Genomic DNA, 24,680 nt, shown 5'->3' on the forward strand with positions numbered 1-24,680 from the left:
TAATTTTTCTTCCTACAAACCACAGATTATACAATCTATGTAACATTTTCTATATATATATATATTTATTTATTTATTTTCAAGCATATACACTTTGTTAGGAAAGAACCAAAAACAACAACTGTGACTATAATAAATGTCCTGATTTTTTTTCTTAATTAATCTTAAATCCAACTCATGTGAGTATCAATATTTTTACTCATGCATGACAACAAGAATTCCAGCGTTAGTGTTCTAAATGTATTTCTTTGTGTGCGTGTGTGTGTGCGTACTTCTCAGTGCTTGTATTGACCCTTTTCTCACGCTGATGTTGATCTTGTTTTCTGTGAATCATGACCTCTCTTTCATTTCTCTCTCCCTTCTCTTCCTTCTCTTGGCCATCGTTCATTCCCAGAGTGGTGTTGTTGTGTGTGTGTGTGTGTGTGTGTGTGTGTGTGTGTGTGTGTGTGTGTGTGTGTGTGTGTTGTTGTGTGTATATCTTGTGGGAATATTGAAGCTCTGTGTATTTTAGGAACTGTTATATAACGTTTTAGTATGGGATGAGAAAGAAAAGTGGTAAACATCTATAGATCTGTGTAGATTTGTGCCTCTAATATTCAGTCAAAAAGAATTTTTTTTTTTTTACGTCAATCAGAAACAAATATTTTCAATCGAAGAAAAAAAAGTGTTAAAATGCATTTGAACACTTTTTTTTCTTTGATTGAAAATGTATTTTTTGATTGAAGTCATCTTTGTTGTATTTGGTCCATATTATGGTTCGTACATTTTTGTCTTTATGATTCATTCATAAAAATAAAACATGAGCCTCAAGAAATTGCACTTGAAAACTTTTTTTCTTTGATTTAATCATTTTGACACAAACGTTCCACGGTGGGCGGAGCTTCCCCATCGGTCAATAATGTTTGAGTGACCAGCCTCTTCACTAATGGCAGTTTACATCGACAACAAGCAAGTTGGCACAATGTTCCTCTCTGCTGGTTGGAACGCAGCGTAGCGGGAAACATCACAGCAACAGGGGATCAAAATCGTAGCGGGGGAGGGGGTGGGGGCTACGCTCAACAGCGTAGGTGTTGGAATTAATTTGACAGGTCATGGTTTTATTTGAAGAAATTAGATAAAGTTTTTAATAGATGTGCCCCGATCTGATATTGATATTGGATATCGGTCAGAAAACAAATATTGGATTTTATCGGACTGCATCTAAAATCACTGATATAAGCTCTTTGATAAAATGTTCCAGCACTTCTATCCATAGGTGACTGTGGTTCACACTCCAATAAAGTGACTACTGTCGCTGACTATTGTTCTCTGTTTGAGTGACATCACTTATTAAGTCTTTTCTAACATTCCACACTATAAAATAAGTCATAAAAGTATGTATGATTCGTGCTGATATCGTATCGGATCGGTATCGGCCAGTACACAAGGCTGCAATATCGGTATCATATCGGAAGTGAAAAAGTTGTATTGGGACATCCCTAGTTTTTAATGAGCTCACTTACTGCCGTGGTGCAGATTTCTAAGCCATATTTGTTTCAGTTTTAGCAACAATAATAATATCAAAAGTTATGATAAAAACCTGCTGTCATGTTTGGATCTCGTCCCCCGTGTTTCTCGCGGTGTTTTAAATGAGGTCCCTGTGTGTGTGCGTGCGTGCGTGCGTGCGTGCGTGCGTGTCAGTATTTGAGTTCTGCCGTGCGTTTCATGAGACGTCCATATTTCTGACCTTATCACTTACATAAGCCTCAGATCTGGTTGAGTGTGTTTCACAGGAGGAAGAGGAGGAGGATGAAATGGTGAAAGAGAAAAAGAGACAGATTGAAGTTAGAAGAAAAAAAACACTAAAAATAAAGATTGACAAATGAAATCAAGCAAACCATGTGGCAGCTTTGTCTGTGTTGTAAATAAATCTGTATTAGGAATGTTTTCTCTTTAAAGGATCCTCCACTGTTTTTACAAATATGGCCTAAAACCTTTTAAATGTCCTTATTAGTAGATCTGTGTCTAACTAAACACATTATTTTGCTCCATATTTGTTTTATTAACTATTAAAAAGGGACTACTTTACAGTTTTAAAATCTGTGTTCCGCCATTTTGGAAATCACATGATTGATGATGTCACACGGCCCACTGTCTGTAAAAACCCCATTGATTTCTATTGGAGTGAAACATTCAGCCTGATTTTTAGATCATTTAGCAGTTTTTATTAGTGAAAATTACCATTTTTGTTGCTTTTGGTTGTTCTAAATCTGACATAGGCAACTGGTGGTCCGGGGGCCACATGTGGCCCTTGGTCTAATTTTTATGCAGCCCCCAAAGCAAATTGTATTTCAAGAAGTTGGAAGGAATATAAAACATAATACACAATACAACTGCCAAAACACACAAATTGACAGCAAAATGCACAATGTACACAAAAACACAGAAAATTCCAAGAATACCCAAAATGACAACAAAGATAAACACAACAACCACTTAAACAGACAAAATGACAGGTGAATAGAGAAAACGACAACAAAAATACAGAAAGTGACCCCAAAAACGCACAAAACGACAACATAAATGCAGATAATGACAGACAAATACACACAATTACAACAATAACACAAAAAATAACACAGATACACATAATGACTCAAAATGACGCTGAAAACACACAAAATTATTACAAAAACTGACAAAAAAAACAAAACCTCAGATGAAGACAAAATAAGACTCCTTTTCCTAGTCAGTCTAAATGTTTTCCTCGTTAGTCAAAATTAGTTTTTGTCTTGTAGTTTTACTGACCTTTGCTGTGCATTTTCTTCTAATTTATTTTCCATTAAACAGACTTTCTCCACACAAACACCTATACAGTACATACACAATATAATAATCCATGCTTGTCGTTGTGTTCCCTCTGCAGACCAGTCCCACAGCGCCCCCTTCAGCTCTGAGAATGAGGCTCAGGGTGGGGACCCGGCTGTGTGGCAGTGCACCCCTCCCCCGTCCTCCTCTTCTTCAGCAGAGACGCCGTCCCACCTTCCTTCATCACAGCCGGCGTCTTCAACCCAGCTGAGACCAGCGAGCCAAACCCCCTCCCCCTCCTCCACCACCATGGCAGAAACCAAGAAGAGAAGCTCCAAACCTGCACACATGAGGCGCAACATCCGGTACCTCCATCACTCCACTAACTAACCTTAACATCCAACCAGGGGGTGGACTGGCCATCCGTCATACCCGGCATCATCCCGGTCCACCACCTTTTTTTTTTTTTTTTGATGAAAGTGTGGAAGCAGACATGGTGACAAAAGAGTGAAAAGTGACTAAAATGGGCCAAAAGCAGTCAAGAGTGGCTAAAAAATGGGCAAATAAAGAGGAACCAGGTGGTATGTAATGGAAAAGGATAGCTAGATAGTAATAATGAAAAAGGGCAAAAATGTTGAACAAAATGTAGGGTAAAAAGGAAACGGGGGGTATTTATCAGGAAAAAGTTAATGAAAGAAATGAAAGAAAGGACAAAAATTTGATTAGTGTCAAAAAGAACTTGCAAAAATGGACAAGAAATATGGAAAAAAATTGATATTTATTGGCAAAAGGTAGTTAAAGTCTGAACTTTTTGAAAAGGGGCATAAATGGGACGAAGTTGCCAAAGGAAAATAGGTAAAAATGGGTTCAAAAGTTTCCCCTTTTAAGGTTTTGGGGGAACAATAATTAAAATTAAGACGTAAAGAGCCACATGTTGAGAATCACTGATTTAATAACAGCGTCTACATGGTGTCGCTGATCATGTAGTGAGCTGGTATAGATAGAAAATGAATTTTGTCCCAGTTCACCACTGCATCCAACCATTGGGTTTCTCCTGAGAATTTACTTTATACACTTTAGAATACCAAGATATACTGTATGACAAACCTGCTTTAACTACGTCATAATTACACGTCTGGTTCTTCACTTGTTGAGCATAAACCAATCTTGAGATTAAGGGATTACAGCACAATTACTAGATTATGTTGCTCTTTAAAGTACAATAACTTGCCTATTGTGACAAATGCCATCAAAAGTTTATCAGTTAATCCTATTATCTGACTTCTGTTGAAGTAGTTTTTTCCAAATGTATTAAATCCAAATTTGCTCTTTCCCTTACATTACATACTGTACCATGTGTTGAAATATCATAAACCAAATATCTGGATAACAGGGTGTAACAATTCATTTTAGCAATGATTCGAGTCGAATCAGGATTCGTTGTTTCGTTGTTGCCGATTCGATTCAAAGACGATATTGGTTAATTTAGAACAATTTCATCTGGAATGATTATTTTTTAGTCAAAATAATTATTCAACCAGAGTGAGTGAAATAAATACCTGAATACTGGACAGTACAGGTGAGCTTTTATAGATTCCTGATGTTTCTAGAAAGAGAATCATCTAGTAATTAATTATGGACTTAAACAAGTAAACAACATTTAATGTCAAATATATTCACATTTTATTTGAATAAAGTCCAACTTCAGTTTAAATTAACAGAATGTTAACTTTTCTGCTTTCATTTTCAATACTCAATCAGTTGTTATATCTAAATAAATACATAATTTAGTGAATACATCAATCGATAGATCAAATAAAGAGATAGAACGTTTTAAAAGTTGTAATGTATGATAGAAAGAATAAAATCAAAGTTAAAACCACAGCAATAAATAAAAAGGTCTTGCCACACTAGAATTGTAAAAAAGAAATGCCATATTTGTATAGCGTATTTCATACACGATGCAAATCAATGCGCTTTACATCATTAAAAAGCACAAAAGAAAACATTTAACAATTTTTAAAATCAATAAGAGCATTAAATTCAGCTGTAAAAACTTTAAATTAACAATATTATGAAATATTATCAGAAAGAAGGTACAGATACAGATACAGTACGTCCATTCGTCATACATTTTCCGACTCGCTTTCTCCATGAGCTAAAATAGTAGAATAACGATACAGATGACTTCTAAAACTAAACACAATTAAATATTTTTTAATTTGGAGGTAAAATTTTAAAAAAAATGGTTAGGTTTTTAAAAAAATTTGTTCCAAAAAATTTAATTTTTTGCACCTACAGTATATATTTTTGCTTCATTGTGTCTCCATAAACCAGTGTTTCTTAAACAGGGGTACGCAATGGCACTACTTGAGACAGAGAGAGAGAGAGTGGAAAATGAACAAATGAAAGCATTAAAAATGTGGGGTTCTGAATTGTTTATTTTTAGTTAAAAATTATAATTAAAATGACCTTTAATAGAACATGGTGGGAAATGATAAAAAACTATAGAAATACATTTGTAATGGAAGCACTAAATACTGATTTACAAAGGTAAATTCTTTAAAATGTGTTATGAGTCATTCATTCCATCATTGTGCTCTATAGATGTATTTTTATAGTATTCTGTGCAAAATGTAGTTCGTGGTTACTTGGATTCAGAAATAAGAGAAAGGGGGGTACATGAGCCTCTGTCCAAGTTGTTGGTATCTTTGTTATCATTAAAAAATAGTTTGAAACTTATTCGGGTTTTAATTCATGGCTTTTACATTCTACAAATAGGCCTTAAAAGGCTAACATTTCATTTATTCCAGATTCCCAATTGGTGAGGTGGGATTTTATTGCTTATTTGTGGCCACTGTGCTAGTAAACAAAGCATAAACTCATCCTGTGTGTGTGTCATCATAGGAAGTTACTGAGGGAGCATCAGTTGGAGGCAGTGACCAAAGCTGCTCAGCAGGAAGAGCTGGAAAGAAGGCGACGCCTGGATTTCCCTGTACCACTGCTGCCTGAATATACAAATGGTGAGAGTGTAAACCTACATTAATATGACCATCCATGAAGTGGAGAGATTACACTCCCAAATAAACCAAACTACTGGCCTAAATATGTACACTCACAGGGTTCTCACCAGGGGCCGACATCACAGTGTAGGGGCCGACATCACAGCGTAAGCGTAGGGGCCGACGTCATAGTGTAGGGGCCGACGTCACAGCATAGGGGCCGACATCACAGGGTAAGGGTCGACTTCAGCGTAGGGGCCGACATTACATCGTAAGGGGCCGACATTACAGTGTAGGGGCCGACATCACAGCGTAAGCGTAGGGGCCGACGTCACAGCGTAGGGGCCGACATCACAGGGTAAGGGTCGACGTCACAGCGTACGGGCCGACATTACATCGTAAGGGGCCAACATCACAGGGTAAGGGCCGACATCACAGCGTACGGGCCGACATTACAGTGTAGGGGCCGATGTCACAGCGTAGGGGCCGACGTCACAGCGTAGGGGCCGACATCACAGGGTAAGGGCCGACATCACAGCGTAGGGGCTGACATCATAGCGTAGGGGCCGACGTCACAGCATAGGAGCCAACGTCACAGCATAGGGGCTGACGTAGGGGCGAACGTCACAGCGTAGGGGCCGACGTCACAGCGTAGGGGCCGACGTCACAGCGTAGGGGCTGACGTCATAGCGTTGGGGCCGACGTCACAGCGTAGGGGCCATCATCACAGGGTAAGGGCCGACATCACAGCGTACGGGCCGACATTACATTGTAGGGGCGGACGTCACAGCGTAGGGGCTGACGTAGGGGCCGACGTCACAGCGTAGGGGCTGACGTAGGGGCCGACGTCACAGCGTAGGGGCTGACGTAGGGGCCGACTTCACAGCGTAATTACTAAAAACTGACAAAAACAAACCCCACCCCCGTATTAATGCTCAGATCAATTATTATTCTAATGCTGGCAAATGTTGATATGTTATAGTTTTATGGCTAACGACACATACTGTACGTAGTTAATGATTATTAAAATACGTTTCATATCAAGTTTACCCACTACCATTCAGACAAGATACATTTAAATCGAGAACTAAACTGAAAAAATGCTCCGACGCCTACACCAATAATATTAAAAACAATATTTTTATTGATTAGGAAGTCTAACAATGTAACCAAGAGATGAGAAACAAATTAGATAATAGACAATATTTTTTACTGTATTTTACAGCTGATTTAAGACACGGGTCAAAACTGAACTGTTTAATGGGGTCATTTATTAAAGGCTCAGTAATTGTGATTATTTATAATTGATTTTCAGAGGGAAAGTCATAATTGTATATTTAATTGTAATTTGAAAAATCACTTGTGACACTTTTTTTTATTCAATCTTTCCATCTTGTTTGCAGAGAACGTAGCAAAACAAGTGTCATCATCATCATCATCATCACAGCCTGAACCTATCTGTGTGGACTACAGCAGCTCAGCCACCTGTGAGGAAGACAGGAAGGCCAACGTGCACTCAGAGCGCACACACGAAACAGGTCAGAAACACACACACACACACACACTATTTGTTGTTCCTTTCTGGACACAGTTACTGGAATTGTGAGGCTGATAAACTACTTATTATCCAACTCTTTAAATAGACCAAATGTTTCATACTTAAGATCTTAGAACAGCTCAGTGTGAAGAATACATGGTTTTTATTTCACTTTTACAGGCCTTTTTTCAGAGTAATACGAGTGTTGTTGGCATAAATTATGAATTTTCACACGTTTGGTTTCATTTCCAGGTTTCAGATTAGAAGCACAATGAATAGAGCTGCACTGCTAAAGTGTGATATTTAGCATCTGCTACTGATAAGGTGTCACCTTAAGCTGTGTGTGAGGGGTTTCTAAGGGGTTTTGAGATATGAAATAATCCAATGTTTTTGTTCTTATGAACACAGACAGATGGGGATCTTTCTCACACACTCGCTGTGGCTACTGTTAGAAGTTAATGCCAATCCCCACTTTGAGAAAGAGTATGCTAAATGTAAAGTATGTGAGCTGGTCTAATACTCAACCAGGTCAAACATTGACTATCTGCACCTCTAGTACAGAACTAGGACATGTGGTGTTGAATGTAAAACTCATTCACTGTTTCATAGCCGACATATTTTAAATATTTAGCTAATTTTTATTTTATTTGAGACAAATTAATGTAAAACAACATGTTCCATATCATTTAAAAAAAATGTGTACACATGAAATATAAATGTAAATATTAAATTTAAATGTTAAATCAGCTGCCAATTGTAAAGCTAAATGTTTAGAAATTATACAAAGTGGGCAGGCCTGCGCCTGTCGATCACGAGGCCCAACATTTAGACATTTAGATTTTGATATAAATTTAACATTTAGAATTAACATTTAGATTTAATATTTAGATTTAGATTTAATATTTTCATTTAGATATACATTGAACATTTAGATTTTGATATACAAATTTAACATTTAGATTTAGATATTAATTTAACATTTAGATTTAGATATTAATTTAACATTTAGATTTAATATTTAGATTTTGATATAATTTAACATTTAGATTTAGATATAAATTTAACATTTAGATTTAATATTTAGATTTATTATTTAGATTTAGATTTAATATTTAGATTTATATATACATTTAACATTTAGATTTAATATTTAGATTTATTATTTAGATTTAATATTTAGATTTATATATACATTTAACATTTAGATTTAGATTTAACATTTAACATTTAGATTTATTTTTCATGTGTACACATTTTTAACAGTGATATAGAACATGCTGTTTTACATGAAATTCTGTTGCAAATGAAATAAAAATGAGCTAAATGTTCAAAATATGTCGAGTATAACTTGTGATTTATTTCTCTTCACACACTTTCCCTATTATTAAAAGAAAAGATCATTTCCAAAGCAATTTCTAAGAAAAGGTGGATTTTTTTAAACTATACTCACTGGAAAGTAATGGTGCTGCAGTTTTTTATAACACTACTAATGTCAGTGTGACCCTGGAGTAAGTCTTTATCATGTCAGCTCCTCCTTTCTGTCTTCAAAAGCCTGAAACCTTTAAAATGTCTTTATTAGAAGATCTAAGCTGAACAAACCACATTTGTTTTCACCATATTGGTTTTATTAACTTTTAAAAATGGGACTTTACAGTTTTAGAACCTGGAGTGAAGCATTCAGCCTTATTTTTAGATCATTTAGCAGCTTTTTCAGAAAAAAAATCAACTTGTGCTGCTTTTGGTTGATCTAAAGAATCAGGAAAAGTTAAACATGTCAATTTAAACCTCTTTTGTTTACCTAATAAGAACAAAAACTGAAAATAATCTGTGACCACAGGGGGCGACAGTTCCAACTCTGTGGTTTGGTAGTAGACAATGAAACAGAGAAGAAGAGCTCTCCTAAAGGACCCTTACTCTCACTTAAACAGTATTAAGTTTCTCCCATGTTCCAACCAACAGTTTGTTTTTGTTTTTTTAATATTTAATGGGGTCACACAAAACATATGTAATTTAATGTTAATTCATTCCTCAGGATGACTTTTAGCTGTAGCCTCGTTTTAGAGGAATTAAACTCACACAGAAATGTACACAGTTTCTTTTGGTTAATGGCAATAAAAACACATTATTTTTAGCATTAGCATTAGCATGCTCATGCGCACCCTTTCACATTGTGCTATTTTTCCTCTGAAAACAGTGTTTTTCTAGTTTTTGTGAGGTGGAAAAAGAGCAAAACAGTTTTCTAACAATAGTAAGAATAGATGTCAGTTTAACAGATGTGTTCCTACTTCCTGTGTGTGCGTGTGTGTATGTGTGTGTGTTAGATTAACTGCCATGTGAATCAGAATATATTCTAAACCACACAGGGTACAGCTTGTACTGTTCCTTTACTGGCCAAGTGTGCCAACCACACACACACACACACACACACACACACACACACACACACACACACACACGCACACGCACACACACACACAGGATGACTCTGTTATCAAATCAAAAGAATAGACAGAAACGTACTTGTTTGTGAGTTATGTATTAACATTTTGGTTTTTTAAAATTCCAAAAAAGAGCACACACACACACACACACACACTACACACCTGTAGCACAAATGAATAAAGGGATGAATGGGAGAACACACACAGTCAGGTAAATTAGATGAATAAATTCTCAGTGGAAAGAACAAAAAAGAGCTTTAAAATGAATGTAAATAAAAAGATAGAGTCTGTGGAGCAGAGTCTGTGGAGCAGTAAAACTCACTAATCCCTGGTTATTAGACAGAACACACACACACACACATATATACACATACATACTGTATACATGTAATGAAGACTCAAACCACACTTACACAGTGACATTTCTAGTTGGGGTTGCATAACTCCACTCTAATCCTACTTGTATAACCAGCCATTCACTGCTGTTATATAAGCTCTCTCTCTCTTTTTCCCTCACACAGTAACATACTGACATGGACACACACACACACTCATAAACTCACTCACACACACACATCAATCACCTCTTCCTGTTGTGCCCTCCCTGTTTGTCGGCTTGTGTAACTTTCACGATTTGATACTTTGTCGTTTACACAACCACACACATCTTTTTTTTTTACTCAACACTGGATTATTAGTTTAGTTAATCATTATGTTAAAATGTAGAGCTCGTACAACTTTTTTTATAATTAAATCATATTCGAGAATTAAGTTGTAATTTTATGAGAATAAAGTTGTAAATTTATGAGATTGAAATTGTAATATTTCATAGATAAAGTCATAAAAGTTATTAAAATACGACTGTATTCTTTTAAATTTGCAACTGTATTCTCAAAATATTACGACTTCAATCTCAAAATATTACAACTTTTTTCTTGAAATATTGTTACTTTATTCTCTAAATATTGAAACTTTAATTTTGAAATATTAAGACTTTAATTTTGAAGTATAATGACTTTAATCTCGAAATATTCCGACTTTAATCTAAAAATATTCCGACTTTAAACTAGAAATATTTAAGACTTTAATCTTGAAATATTATTAATTTATTCTCTAAATATTACAACTTTAATTTTGAAATATTACGACTTTAATCTAGAAATATTATGACTTTAATATTGAAATATTATGACTTTAATCTAGAAATATTATGACTTTAATCTAGAAATATTATGACTTTAATCTAGAAATATTATGACTTTAATCTTGAAATATTATGACTTGAATCTTGAAATATTACGACTTTATTCTAGAAATATTACGACTTTAATCTAGAAATATTATGACTTCAATCTAGAAATATTACGATTATAATCTCGTAGTGGCCAGTTTTTTTTTAATCATCCAAATAGGCAAAAATAATGATATTTAGCATTATTATAAAGTCAGCATTCTTTTGATTTTTTTTTTTATTTATTTAAAATTGATGCTAGTATTTAGTCTTAATTTCTTCTGTCGTTTATTCAGATATCATTAATATTAGCTCAGGTGAAGATGACGCTATCAGCGAATCCACCACTGAAGTAGAAAGTGAGCCGAGGGGCACGCACGTGGACGACGCCCTCAACCATCCAGACCAACAGGGCCGAGTGTTGGTCAACGTTAACCATCCAACGGTGGAGGACGACATTTTCCTCTCACCTCAACTGGCACGAGCAGTGAAACCTCATCAGGTAAAAAACAACAAAAATGCCTTAGTTTAAATGTTTGTCTTTAATAAAGTGTCATTCATGGATTCATCCTGACAAAATAACAGATAACAGGTAACATCATATTTCATAATAAATCAAAAATCAAAAACTAAATTAAACTTAATACCTGCATAAAAACAAAGTGGTGCAGAAAACAAAAAAATGAAATTGAGTTTAAGATGGTCATTATGTTTCATAATGCAAGTAACATTTCATAATAAAACAAAAACTAAGCTAAACTAATTATCTGTAGAAAAAACAAAACCCTTTAATTATATTAGTTAACTCACTTAATTGACTTGAGCTTAAAAACCATTTCATGATTAATAGATTTTTGTTTTACAAAGACAACTCATAATTTATTTAATTTTTTAACTAATGTAAAAGTACAGTAGTGAAAAATACAGGAAATAATGAAACATTGTTTGCAATCTTTCACCTTACATTTTGTTTCTGATCACATATCTAATGCATTATAATAATTTAATGTTTTTTTTTATGCTACACTTTAGGGCTTTCTTTGTGTGTAGGTGATTTTTAGTTATTTTTTTATTTTTTTATATAGTGTTAATGTTTTTTATTGTCAATTAGGAAACGTTTTTCAAAAGATTGGCATGAAATTGAAAAAGTCCTCCTGTCATATATATATATATATATATATATATATATATATATATATATACTGTATATATATATATATATATATATATATATATATAAAGGTCAAGTACAAACAAATTCGAAAATAAGTACAATTGCAATGTTAGCATGAACAGACTCCTTCAACAATACACACATATTATACAACATAAAACATGGAAATGAAAATAAAACACATTTAAATAACACTAAGGGAAAAAAAATCACCTGGATTAAATCACTCACATTTTCCTGTATTTTACAGTTTATTTCCTACACTATGTTGTGTTTTTTTTCTCAGATTGGTGGAATCCGTTTCCTGTATGATAACCTGGTGGAGACAGTGGAGCGCTTTAGCAGCAGCAGTGGCTTTGGATGTATCCTGGCTCACAGTATGGGTCTGGGTAAAACCCTACAGGTCATCTCCTTCATCGACGTCCTCTTCAGACACACCAAGGCTCACACTGTGCTCGCCATCGTACCGGTATGACGCCTTAGCCGCAGAAAAAACACACTTTAAAGCCAATAAATGCACATGTTATGGCTCTGTTTGTCTCAAAATGATCAATAGTAATAATAATATTATTATTTAAGAGCACTTTTCAAGAAATCCAAAGACATTTTACGGGTTTAAACAACAACAGCAAATACAGTGATGAAAACAAAGAAATATAAATCAGAAAAATAAAAAATAAATAAATAAATAAATAAATAAATACCCCTGTTGTTAAAGCAAAGAACAGATGAAAGATCATTTATCATGTGTTTTGCTTTGTTTCTAAAAGAAATGATCAAATATTGCTAATAGGGTTGTGGTCAATTATAATTGTAGATAATTGATAATTAATTACAAATATGGTGTATTTATAATTGTGATTTCAAAAATCTGCTGCTGTCATAATCGTGATTAAATTGTAATTGAGTTTAGATAATTGACTTTGAAAATTCAATAGAAATTGTCAATTGTAATTTAACACAAAACTCTGCACTTTGTACAGTTCTACACATACTGTATGTAGTTAACAATTATTAAAATATGTATATTATAAAGCTTTCCCACATTTTGTCCTTTCAAAATATTGAAATCGACACAAAAAAAAAAAGGCTCAGACGCCCACACCAAAAATATTAAAACCTATATTTTCATTGATTAGGAAGCCTAGCAAGGTAATCAATAGATTGGAAATAAAATGAGATGATAGATATTTGTTTTTAGTGTATTTTACAGCTGATTTAGGACCCGTTAGCATTAGAGATGCTAACAGGAAGCTAACACAAGAGAAAGGTGAAGTTTTATTAGGGCTCAGTAATTGTGATTAATTGTAATTGAACTTTAGGATTGACTTTCTGAGGATAAAAAAAATAATTGGAATTTAATTGTAATTGGAAAAAATGCTGGCTATTGTAATCATAGTGAAATTATAATTCAATAGAATTTTATATTTTAATAAGCGCTTTGAGATGACCATTATTGTAATTTACGCTATATAGATAAAGTTGAATTGAATTAATTGAACATGAATAATTGAAGACGTGATTGTAATTGAAAAATGTAATTGACTCCTACCCTGATCGCTAACAGTAGCTATTTTACCAAAACACCATTTTTTCACTTTTAAATTTTACTTAAAAAAAATCAAAAAGAAGCAAAATAAGTGTTTTTAATGTTATTATTTTGTATCATCAGGTCAATACGTTGCAGAACTGGTTGTCGGAGTTCAACATGTGGGTACCGTCCCCTGAGGCAGTACCTGCAGATAGTGACCCGGGGCTGGTGACACCTCGCTCATTTAAAGTCCACATCCTCAACGATGAACACAAGTGAGTGATGGAATATATTTTTCACCTGTTTATCTCACAGTGAAATAAAATACACAGAAAAAATGGTTCTATGCCTTTTCCTCTGGAATGTAATGTTTAAACTCCATGTTTAATTCTATATTATATTTGGCATAGCTTTAACATTCTGTTAGACTGCATTTGTAAAGCTGCTTTAGTTTATTCTGATCTCTTAGTTTGTTTTTTTATTTGATTTCTTATGTAATTCATCTACACATTGTTACGGCAAGATTTGCGGTTGACCTCATTTGGAGACATGATTTATTGCTCTGGTTGAATGATGGAGTCCAGTCGGAGCATTGATGATTTTATAAAAAAGTTTATTCTAAAACTAAGTAAAAAAAAGGACAACGATGGAACAAAGCTAGTGACCGTCCCGGCGGACGTCCGAAGGCAGTGTGACACACAGTTCTATTCCAACACGTATATTCCCCTCAGTCCCCCTCCCTCCTCCCCCCAGGAGATAGAGATAGAGGGAGAGGGAGGAGGTGAGGACAGAGGGTGAAAAAGAAAGACAGTTTCTTCTTTGAGTCAAAACAGTCTGTTCCCCCGGTATCTGATTGTCATGGAGACGGAGGTGTGTGCGTTTTATGTGTTCGTGTGTGTGAATGGATGTGTATGGGGTGTGCATGTGACTATGTGAGTGTGTGTAGCCATGTGAGTGCGTACACATAGAGTGCTTACGCATCTGTCCTTGGGGTTGTTTTGGGAACTTTGGACAAGGCGTTCTGACCCGGCAAAGTTGAAGACATGAAAAATCACACAATGGAAAGTTACACCCCAAGGCTTAAGGATTAAAATATATGAGTAAATATATTATTAAGCATAACTAATAATTTCGCCCCAACAACATGCTTTCACATTGAGCACTGTTTTGGATTTAAGAGTAATCTAAATTGTCCGATCACTACGTAAGTGTGTGAGAGGCTCCATAGATAAGCCAAGATGTAAACACACATATTCAGTAAAAAACATTCTATTTTTACCCTTTTATTGAAATATAGTTACTGTAGTTACCATTTACTTGTTCTCGTAAGTTTAAAAAACATGAAATAAATTGTATTTCATACAATTTTGTACTTGTAAAGCTGAAATGTATAATTATTGATATCACAATATATTGTGATGTATATTGTATTGTTTAGTATTGGGATTTATTGGAATATATCTTATCGTGACGTGCATATCGTGAATCGTATGGCAATGCACACCCCTACCTATGGGTACTTGTTAGAGATGTAACGATTAATCGTAAGGCGGTTCACATCGATATTCTGAAAATTGAATCGCAGTACTTTTTTTAAACAGCAGGGTTAGGGTTAGGGCTATATATTTATCCTTCTCATCCAAAAGTGTAGGCGGCGGGCGGAATCTGCTACTACTCTCTATCTGGCCGCCTTCTACTCTTAAACATGTTCATAAATGATTCCTTACCCCTTTAGCACCGAAAGAATATCAGTAATATTACGTGAATATCTGTAAAAGTCACATTTTTCTATTAGCTCTGTCTGCTAGCATAGCATCTCTTCTTCACTGCTAGAATATCTGCATGCCAACCGACCACTGGGTTACCAGCGCCCTCTGCTGGTCCGACAAATATTTGACGTAAACAGTGCATTTTCTTTTAAAAAGAAAAATAACTATTATGTAGTTTTGCATTGTTTACTATAGAACCAGAATTTAAATTAATAGGCTTCTTCTTCATTTGTATTATTCCTTTATTTATTTCATTCAAGATTTGTTTTTAGTTAAGTTGAATTGTTTTGAATAGTTTATCAAGGGATTCTTTTGACAATGAAAAATAAAATAAAAATAGTACAGTATTTTCTAGTTCTTTTCCCCAAAAAAATAAAGAAATATTTTTCAGTCATCATTTATGTACAGTCCCATCTTGTAAAATAAATTGTGAGAGAATCGTATTGTGAACGTATGTGTGTGTGTGTCACAGGAACACAGCTAGCAGAGCCAGAGTGGTGGAGGACTGGGCCCGGGTTGGTGGTGTTCTGCTCATGGGTTATGAGATGTATCGACTGCTGTCGCTGAAGAAGAGCTTTGTAGCAGGAAGAAAAAAGAAGAACAAGAAAACAGGACCAGTCGTTATTGACCTGGATGAAGAGGACCGACAGCAGGAGCTGCTCAAAGGTGACACTGAGTTTAAACTAGAGGTAACTGGACTCCACTGGGGAGTAGGGTTGGTTCTCGTCATTAGGGAGGGGTACCAAATAGGGATGGGTACCAAATAGGGATGGGTACCGAATAGGGATGGGTACCAAATAGGGATGTGTACCAAATAGGGATGGGTACCAAATAGGGATGGGTACCAAATAGGGATGGGTACCAAATAGGGATGGGTACCAAATAGGGATGGGTACCGAATAGGGATGGGTACCGAATAGGGATGGGTACCGAATTCACTACTTTTTTAGCTACCGACAGAATTCCTTCAGCACTACGTGCTACTGATTCATGTATCATGTTTCGGTTCCTAAACTCATTCTTGTGACTGTGAGGGAGTAGAAAATGATGCAATATCACGTGTAGTCCTTGAACACAACATTGCACAGACATGAAGGCAGTACCTAAAGTATGAAAAATTAAGGAAAAAAACACAAAAATAACCCAAAAATATATAAAATGTAAACAGAAATACACAAAACTAACCAAGACGACTAGAAATACAGAAGAATAACAAAGAAATGTATGAATTGACAACAAAAAAATACTGAATGATGTAAAGAAACATACTAAATTAAGGAAAAAAAACACAAAAGATAAGAAAAATAATGCAAAAATATATAAAATGTGGCAATGACATTAATTACCAAGCTAAAATCTTACTATTTTTCATTATCTTATAAGAACAAAAAACAAGCTACCACAGGCATTCTCATCATTCTAGAAATTTAACTCTTAATTGAAGGTTCTCCTGTGTTCCAACCAACACTTTATTTTATTTGTGAAATACTGTCAATATAGAGCCTTGTTACATAGAGCTGCTTTTTAATTAGTGCAGTGTAGGTACAGTAGGTAGTTGTAGTTCAGGATGAAGACATTTGTGAAACAAATTTTGCTAAAATACAAACAGTTAAATGTTGGTTTGAAATATTTGTTAGTTGTTATTATTATTATTATTATTATTATTATTATTATTATTATTATTATTATTATTATGCAAAATAAATATGTATTAAAATAAATAATTTGAGATTTTATTATTTACCATTTATCACCACAGAAAAGTACAGAAAACTGGTACGGTTGAGTACAGATACCGATTCACAGGTACCGAGTATCGGTTCAAATGTGAATTGAATCCATCCTTAATCGTGACGCCATTCATTCTAAATGTATTATTATTTGTAGGTATTGAGAAAGCCTTGGCCACGCCCGGTCCAGATGTGGTGATCTGTGATGAAGGTCATCGCATTAAGAACTGCCACGCTAGCACATCCCAGGCTCTGAAGAACATCAGAACCCAACGCCGTGTGGTCCTCACGGGTTACCCTCTGCAGAACAACCTGATAGAATACTGGTGCATGGTGGACTTCGTCAGACCAGACTTCCTTGGTACGCAGCGTTTCACTCAATCACTGGCCACGGTTACAGGATGTTTTTGAACTTATTCAGAATTAAAGTGTTCTGCTTTGTGTTTACATGGAAATAGTAATTCTGGATTGAGGTTTAAATGGAAAACAAGTTTATTCTGCTTTATTTAATTCCACTTTAGGTCAGTGGGTTAATGAAGCGGCTGCTCTACCACCATCTACAGCACGAGTTAAACGTAAGGCCCGGGGGCCAAATCTAGCTCTTTAGAACCTTACATTCGTCCCGCTCGACAACTTAAAAATGATAGAAAAAACATGAAACATTTTGTAAATTACCAACCAATTTAGTTGTTGATATTTCAGCCCCTTTACATACAAAAATGCTCAGTTTTCCAGTCATTTTTAATTTGAAATTGTTGAAAGAACTCGAGCAAATTGTTTTTTAATTATTCTATGAAATTTTCCCAAAATCAGGGAAATTAAAGTGAAGATCCTTCAAAGAATGATATACTTTATGATTTATACAGAGAAGTGCAAACCAGGGCACATTAATGTAGAATTTGCTCTTTTTTTTTGTTTTTTTTTTTTTAAATCTGTGGCTCACTTAAACTCAAACTGCGACAGGTCGAGCAGAATTAATTTAAGCAAAATGAAATGTTTACAAAATTGAGGAATTATTACATTTGGAACTAAAATCAGAATAAACCAGCCACTTCATTTAGATTTAAGTTTAATTCAGAATTAAATGTTTACATGGTCAGTTTAAGTAGGATTTAATTTTTATTCTGAATTAACGGAGAATTAAAGCTCTCATGTAAACGTGGCCATTGATGATTTTTGTAACTCAATGTTATCGGGTATTTTTAATACGTTCTTTGTTATTTTTTTTAACAGATTGTTAATCTGCTGTGTTTTCCAGGTACACGTCAGGAGTTCAGTAACATGTTTGAACGACCCATTCTGAACGGGCAGTGTGTGGACAGCACTCCTCAGGATATCCAGTTGATGAGGTACAGGAGCCACGTGTTGCACAGTCTGCTGGAGGGCTTCGTCCAGAGGTGAGACTATAGATCCACTTATTTTATCTCTCACAGTCGTAGCGAACATTGATTGTAACTTGTGTGTCTTAAAGACGAGGCCACGACGTCCTGAAGCACCAGCTGCCGTCCAAGGAGGAGCATGTGATTCTAGTGCGTCAGTCTCCCCTGCAGAGGGCGCTCTACACCGAGTTCATGAATCGCTTCAGGGAGGCAGGAAACACTGGTTGGCTCAGCCTCAACCCACTCAAGGCTTTTTGTGTCTGTTGCAAGGTGAGGACGACGAGTAGTGTTTTACCTGAAAAGTTAGAAAGAAATGGCTTTAATAAGAATCCTCCACTATTTATACAAATGAATCCTAAAACCTTTGAAATGTCCTTATTAGTAGATTTGTGTCTTACAAAACACATTATTTTGCACCATATTTGTTTTATTAACTTAAGTTTTTAAACCTGTGTTCCGCCATCTTGAAATCACATGATTGATGATGTCACACGGCCCCACTGCCTGTAAACATCTCATTGTTTTCTATTGGAGTGAAACATTCAGCCTGATTTTTCGATCGTTTAGAAGATTATTTAATTTAGCAGCTTTTTCAGTCAAATTAACAACTTGTGCTGCTTTTGGTTGATCTCAATAATCGGGAAAAGTTATAGATGTTGATGTAAACCCCTTTTGTTCTCCGAAAGAGGATAAAAACAGTTCCAACTCTGCAGTTCGGTTTGGTAGTAGACAATGAAGCAGAGAAGAAGAGCTCTCCTAAGGGACCTTTACTCTTCCTTAAACAGTGCACTGACACGCTCTGGTATCTAAAGTTAGAGAGTAAATCATAGACTATTGAAGGACTCACAAACTCTGAGGACAGAAGTCCTTTAAGGTAAACAAAAGAGGGTTACATTGACATCTTTAACTTTTCCTGATTATTTAGAGAAGTGTTTCTCAAATGGGGGTACGTGTACCCCTCGGGGTACGCGATGGCACTACAGGGGAGACTTGAGAGAGAGGAAAATTAACCAATAAAGTGTCAGTCTTGGTCCCACCCCAGGCGTGATATGACCGGAAATGATGAAAACTATAGAAATAAATCTATTCGGGAGCCACTAAATCAGTGATTTTCAACCTTGGGGTTGGGACCCCATGTGGGGTCGACTGGAATTTAATTAAAATATATTTTTAGAAATGTGAATTTTTTAATCATTATTCTTTTGTTTTTTAATCAAAACAACACAATTTGTATTTTTATACTTTCACTTTGTGAAATATAAATCTAGTTTAACTAAAATGGAGTAAAAAAGAAAAAAAAAAATCTGTGCTCAAACAAAAAAAAGTTAATAAAACAAATATGGTGCAAAATAATGCGTTTTGTTAGGCATAAATCTACTAATACGGACAGAAAGTTTTAGGCCACATTTGTAAAAAAAAATTAAATAAAAAAATAAAACTGCATGATTCGTTTAAAGCTGCATGAGGTAAAGTATAAGCTTCAATTTAAGAGAAGAAACAAATCCTACATGGTTGTTTTTTTTCAGATCTGGAACCATCCTGATGTTCTTTACGAGGCTTTGCAAAAAGAAAACCTGGCCAGTGAACAAGACTTTGACCTCGACGACATCAGCTCCGCAGGACAAACCAGATGTCACACGGCACCCAATCAAAAGTCTAAGACCGTGGACAATCCAAACCCAATCGGAGGCCTGAGCCTTAACCAGCTGCAGGAGAAAGCCAATCAGGTCATCACCTATGAATGGGTGCGTGTTTTCTCCTGTTTTATTTGCTCGACAGATGTTCATATCTTTATTTAGACAGTTTGATTTTCTCACTCAACCAGGCCAAGGACATCATGTGCGACTACAAACCTGGTGTCCTGGAGAACTCTGCAAAGATGGTTCTGCTGTTCCACCTGATAGAGGAGAGTGTGAAGAAAGGAGACAAAATCCTGGTCTTTAGGTAAATGATTAAAAAAAAATCACCACATGTAAAGTCCCAATGTCTCCATTTTTCATGGCAATGCAAAATGCAACAACAAACCCTAAAGCAGTGTTTTTCAACCTTGGGATTGTGGAATTAAAATGGGGTTGCCTGAAATGTTGAGTAATTGATAAAAAGAATTACTGATTAAAATTAGATTTTAGTTTTTTTTTACATAATTTTTTTAATCAATTTCCTGACCTGCTTGCTTATTGTTAAATATTTTTTTTACATTATTATTCTGGTATTCTTTTTTATTATTATTATTCATTATTAGTATTAACAAATTATTATTATTGTTATTTAAATATTTTATTTGTATCCATTTTCTGACCCACTTTCTCCGTTTTTCAGGGTCATGGGGTATAGGGATGTAACGATTAATCGTAAGGCAGTTAAAAATCGATTCATAGGTACCACGGTTCACATCGATGCTCTGAAAATTGAATCGCAGTACTTTTTTTTAACCAGCAGAGGGCGCTATATATTAATCCTTCCAGAAGCGGACGTGACGGGCGGAATCTGCTACTATTTTCTTTCTGGTCGCCATTTACTGTTAAACATGCTCATAAATGATTCTTTACTTCTTTAGCACTGAAAGAATATCTGTAATATTACGTGAATATCTGTAAAAGTCAGGTTTTCCTATTAACTCTGTCTGCTAGCATAGCGTCTCTTCTTCACTGGTGGAATAACTGCATGCCAACCGACCACTGGGTTACCAGCGCCCTCTGCTGGTCTAAACAAATATCTGACGTAAATACAGTAAAATGACTGTTTTTTTTTTTTAAAAGTCCAATTGTTAAGGCACAAAATACATTTTCAGTTGCACTTTTAAAAAGAATAAGAACTATTACTCAGTTTTGAATTGTTTATTATAGAACAGAATTTAAATTAATAGGTTTCTTCATTTGTATCATTCCTTTATTTATTTCATTCAAGATTTATTTTTAGTTAAATTGCATCATTTTGAATAGTTTATCAAGGGATTCTTTTGACAATGAAAAATAAAAGGAAAATAGTATAGTATTTTCCCCAAAAAAATAAAGGAATATTTTTCAGTCATTTGTCAACATTCCCATTTTGTAAAATAAATCGTGAGAAAATCGTATCGTGAACCCAGTATCGTGAATCGAATCGTATCGGGAGTTGAGTGAATCGTTACATCCCTAGGTATTATTATTATTATTATTATTATTATTATTATTATTATTGTTATTATTATTATTATTATTATTATTATTATTATTGTTATTGTTATTGTTATTGTTATTATTATTATTGTTATTGTTATTATTATTATTATTATTGTTGTTATTATTATTAACAACATTATTATTATTATTGTTATTGTTGTTGTTGTTGTTGTTATTATTATTATTTACCACACACAATCTCAAACAAAAGTATTATATACTTTCTCAAACTTAACTAATCATGTGCACTAATCCTAGCTACTCTCTATTTGTAAAACATTATAACAAACATGATCTAAAACTAATGCTAGAGGAACAAATATCTTTGGGGTCACTAGAAATTTGTGATATAAAAATGGGGTCACGACCTGAAAAAGGTTGGGAACCTCTGCCCTAAAGAGTGCTTCTTTAAAACATTTTAAATGATGTCTTTTAACGTAACATTTCACATTTTAACATCGCTGCTCTGCTGTCTGATAATCTAATGTCTGAAGTTGTTTAAATAAATAATATTTGTGTGTGCAGTCAGAGTTTGTCCACACTGACCATCATCGAGAACTTCCTGGCGAAGCGACCAATGCCACCATCACCCAACGCACCCAACAAAGACAGACCCAACCAGAGCTGGGTGCGAAATCGCAACTACTTCAGTGAGTTTCATCATTTATCCTCATTATTCATAATTCATCTACAAATAAAAGATGTGGAGAAAATCCACTGTAAAGATAAATATTACTGTATATACAAAGCAAATTTGTCAAAATAATCTAAAGGGCTTTTAGTATGAAAATGTCTTATTAAATACTAAAATGTTCTGGTTTCACTTTAATTAGAGGCTAAGATTAGACTAGCAGTAACTCTAATAAAGTAGGAAATGTAATATTTAACACTTTATTTCTCCTGCATTGCTTTCAAATGAATTACCTTTAATAAAAAATAATCATATTCCTATTTTACTAGCCAACAAACGAACTAATTAACCTCTTTTAACTAATCGGAAAACATGTTACATTTGTGCAATTTAAATATTTTAGGAAAATACACTTTGCCTTTATTAAAAAAAAAAACAAAAAAAAAACAACAACAACATATCTTATCAAAACACATACAGCAAAACTGCAATAACATATTTGTCACAATGTTTCAGTAAAAATAAATGTTTAAAAATGGTTCATTTAAAACAAAAAAATTTTGTTTTTTTTATTTACATTTTTAACATATTATTCAAAAAGAAGACAAAAAGAACTTGATGGAATTATTATGCTGAAGTCAAGGACACATGAAAACGATCAGCAGACTACTCTGAGGAAGACTGGCAGTTGAAAGTGGAAACATCTCATGAGATCAAAGTAAATTTCCTGAAAAAAAGTTGTCTGAATAAATGAAACTTTAACATATTATTTGAAAAAAACAAGACACAAACAACTTGCTGGAATTATTTCCACATCAAAGCGATCAGCAGACTCCTCTGAGGAATACTGGCAGTTGAAAGTCCAAACATCTCATAAGATCAAAGCAAATTTTCCAAAAAAAATTGTCTGCATAAATGAAACTTTAACATATTATTCAGAAAGAAGACAAAATAAACCTGCTGGAATTACTATGCTGAAGTCAAGAACAGGTCAAAGCCATCAGCAGACGTCTCTGAAGAAGACTGGCAGTTGAAAGTCGAATTATCTCATGAGATCAAAGTAAATTTCCTGAAAAAAGTTGTCTGAATAAATGAAATTTTAACATATTATTTAAAAAAAAAGAAGACAAAAACTACTTTGCTCGAATTTTTTCCATGTCAAAGCGATAAGCAGATGCCTCTGAAGAAGACTGGCAGTTGAAAGTCAAAACATGTCAAACTTGTCTTAATTAATGAAACCTTAACATAATATTCAAAAAGAAGACAAAAACAACCCACTGGAATTATTACCCTGAAGTCAAAGGAACATCAAAACAATCTGCAGACACCTCTGAGGAAGACTGGCAGTTGAAAGTCAAACCATCTCATGAGATCAAAGCTAATTTCCCGAAAAAAAATTGTCTAAATAAATGAAACTTTAATATATTATTCAGAAAGTAGACAAAATAAACTTGCTGGAATTACTACGCTGAAGTCAAGAACAGGTAAAAGTGATCAGCAGATGCCTCTGAAGAAGACAGGCAGTTGACAGTCGAAACATGTCAGGAGATCAAAGTAAATGTCTTAACAAATGAAACCTTAACATATTATTAGAGAAAAAAGAAGACAAAAAAACTTGCTGAAATTAAAAGGAGTGTTGCCACCTGCTGGTGGGTTTGTGAATTGAGATTCAGGCCAAATTTTATTTAAAAAAAATGTTTCTTTATGCAGCAAAACTATTGTAATTTTCACTTTATGGAAAAAGCAAAAGCCTGTTTTAGTTTCTGATCATATGTATGAGCTTAAACAAGTCATGTAAACCATTCAGATATGTGACATTTTGGTAAAAATGTACAAAAGTATGAGTGATTATGAATTTAAATCTGTATTGTTTGTATTTGTCTAAGGATTGGATGGAAGCACTGCAGCGTCAGAGAGAGAGAGACTCATAAACCAGTTCAATGACCCTTCAAACACCTCAGCATGGCTCTTCCTGCTCTCTACCAGGTAACAAATGACTAAACTTATCATTATGTCTTCAATAAAACCAAAAAAGCAGAGTTTGTATGTATGTTCATATCTGGTGTTTTTAGGGCCGGGTGTCTGGGGGTGAATCTGATTGGTGCAAACCGTGTGGTGGTGTTTGACGCGTCCTGGAACCCGTGCCACGACGCTCAGGCCGTTTGTAGAGTTTATCGCTACGGGCAGAAGAAGCCGTGTCACATCTATAGACTAGTGTGTGACCTCACTCTAGAGAGAAAGATCTACGACCGTCAGATCTCCAAACAGGGAATGTCAGGTGAGTTAATGAACGAGTTTGATTTATAC

The 24,680-nt window shown here is 34.6% G+C and overlaps 1 protein-coding gene across 2 annotated transcripts in view; it reads left to right on the forward strand.

Annotated features, from left to right (window-relative positions):
* LOC114466586 (helicase ARIP4-like) overlaps positions 1 to 24,680 on the forward strand; it is a 45,456-nt gene that overhangs the window by 13,337 nt on the left and 7,439 nt on the right. For both annotated transcript variants that reach the window (XM_028452127.1, XM_028452128.1), the window contains exons 2-16: positions 2,906 to 3,152; positions 5,695 to 5,810; positions 7,193 to 7,327; positions 11,295 to 11,500; positions 12,459 to 12,641; positions 13,845 to 13,978; positions 15,945 to 16,138; positions 17,360 to 17,563; positions 18,461 to 18,599; positions 18,674 to 18,851; positions 20,108 to 20,326; positions 20,407 to 20,525; positions 22,268 to 22,392; positions 24,260 to 24,359; positions 24,446 to 24,651. In XM_028452127.1, the coding sequence (XP_028307928.1) occupies positions 2,906 to 3,152; positions 5,695 to 5,810; positions 7,193 to 7,327; positions 11,295 to 11,500; positions 12,459 to 12,641; positions 13,845 to 13,978; positions 15,945 to 16,138; positions 17,360 to 17,563; positions 18,461 to 18,599; positions 18,674 to 18,851; positions 20,108 to 20,326; positions 20,407 to 20,525; positions 22,268 to 22,392; positions 24,260 to 24,359; positions 24,446 to 24,651 (2,505 nt within the window). The remainder of the gene's footprint in view (positions 1 to 2,905; positions 3,153 to 5,694; positions 5,811 to 7,192; positions 7,328 to 11,294; positions 11,501 to 12,458; positions 12,642 to 13,844; positions 13,979 to 15,944; positions 16,139 to 17,359; positions 17,564 to 18,460; positions 18,600 to 18,673; positions 18,852 to 20,107; positions 20,327 to 20,406; positions 20,526 to 22,267; positions 22,393 to 24,259; positions 24,360 to 24,445; positions 24,652 to 24,680) is intronic.

This window comes from Gouania willdenowi, chromosome 7, assembly GCF_900634775.1.
Source record: "Gouania willdenowi chromosome 7, fGouWil2.1, whole genome shotgun sequence".
Lineage (NCBI taxonomy): Eukaryota > Metazoa > Chordata > Actinopteri > Blenniiformes > Gobiesocidae > Gouania > Gouania willdenowi.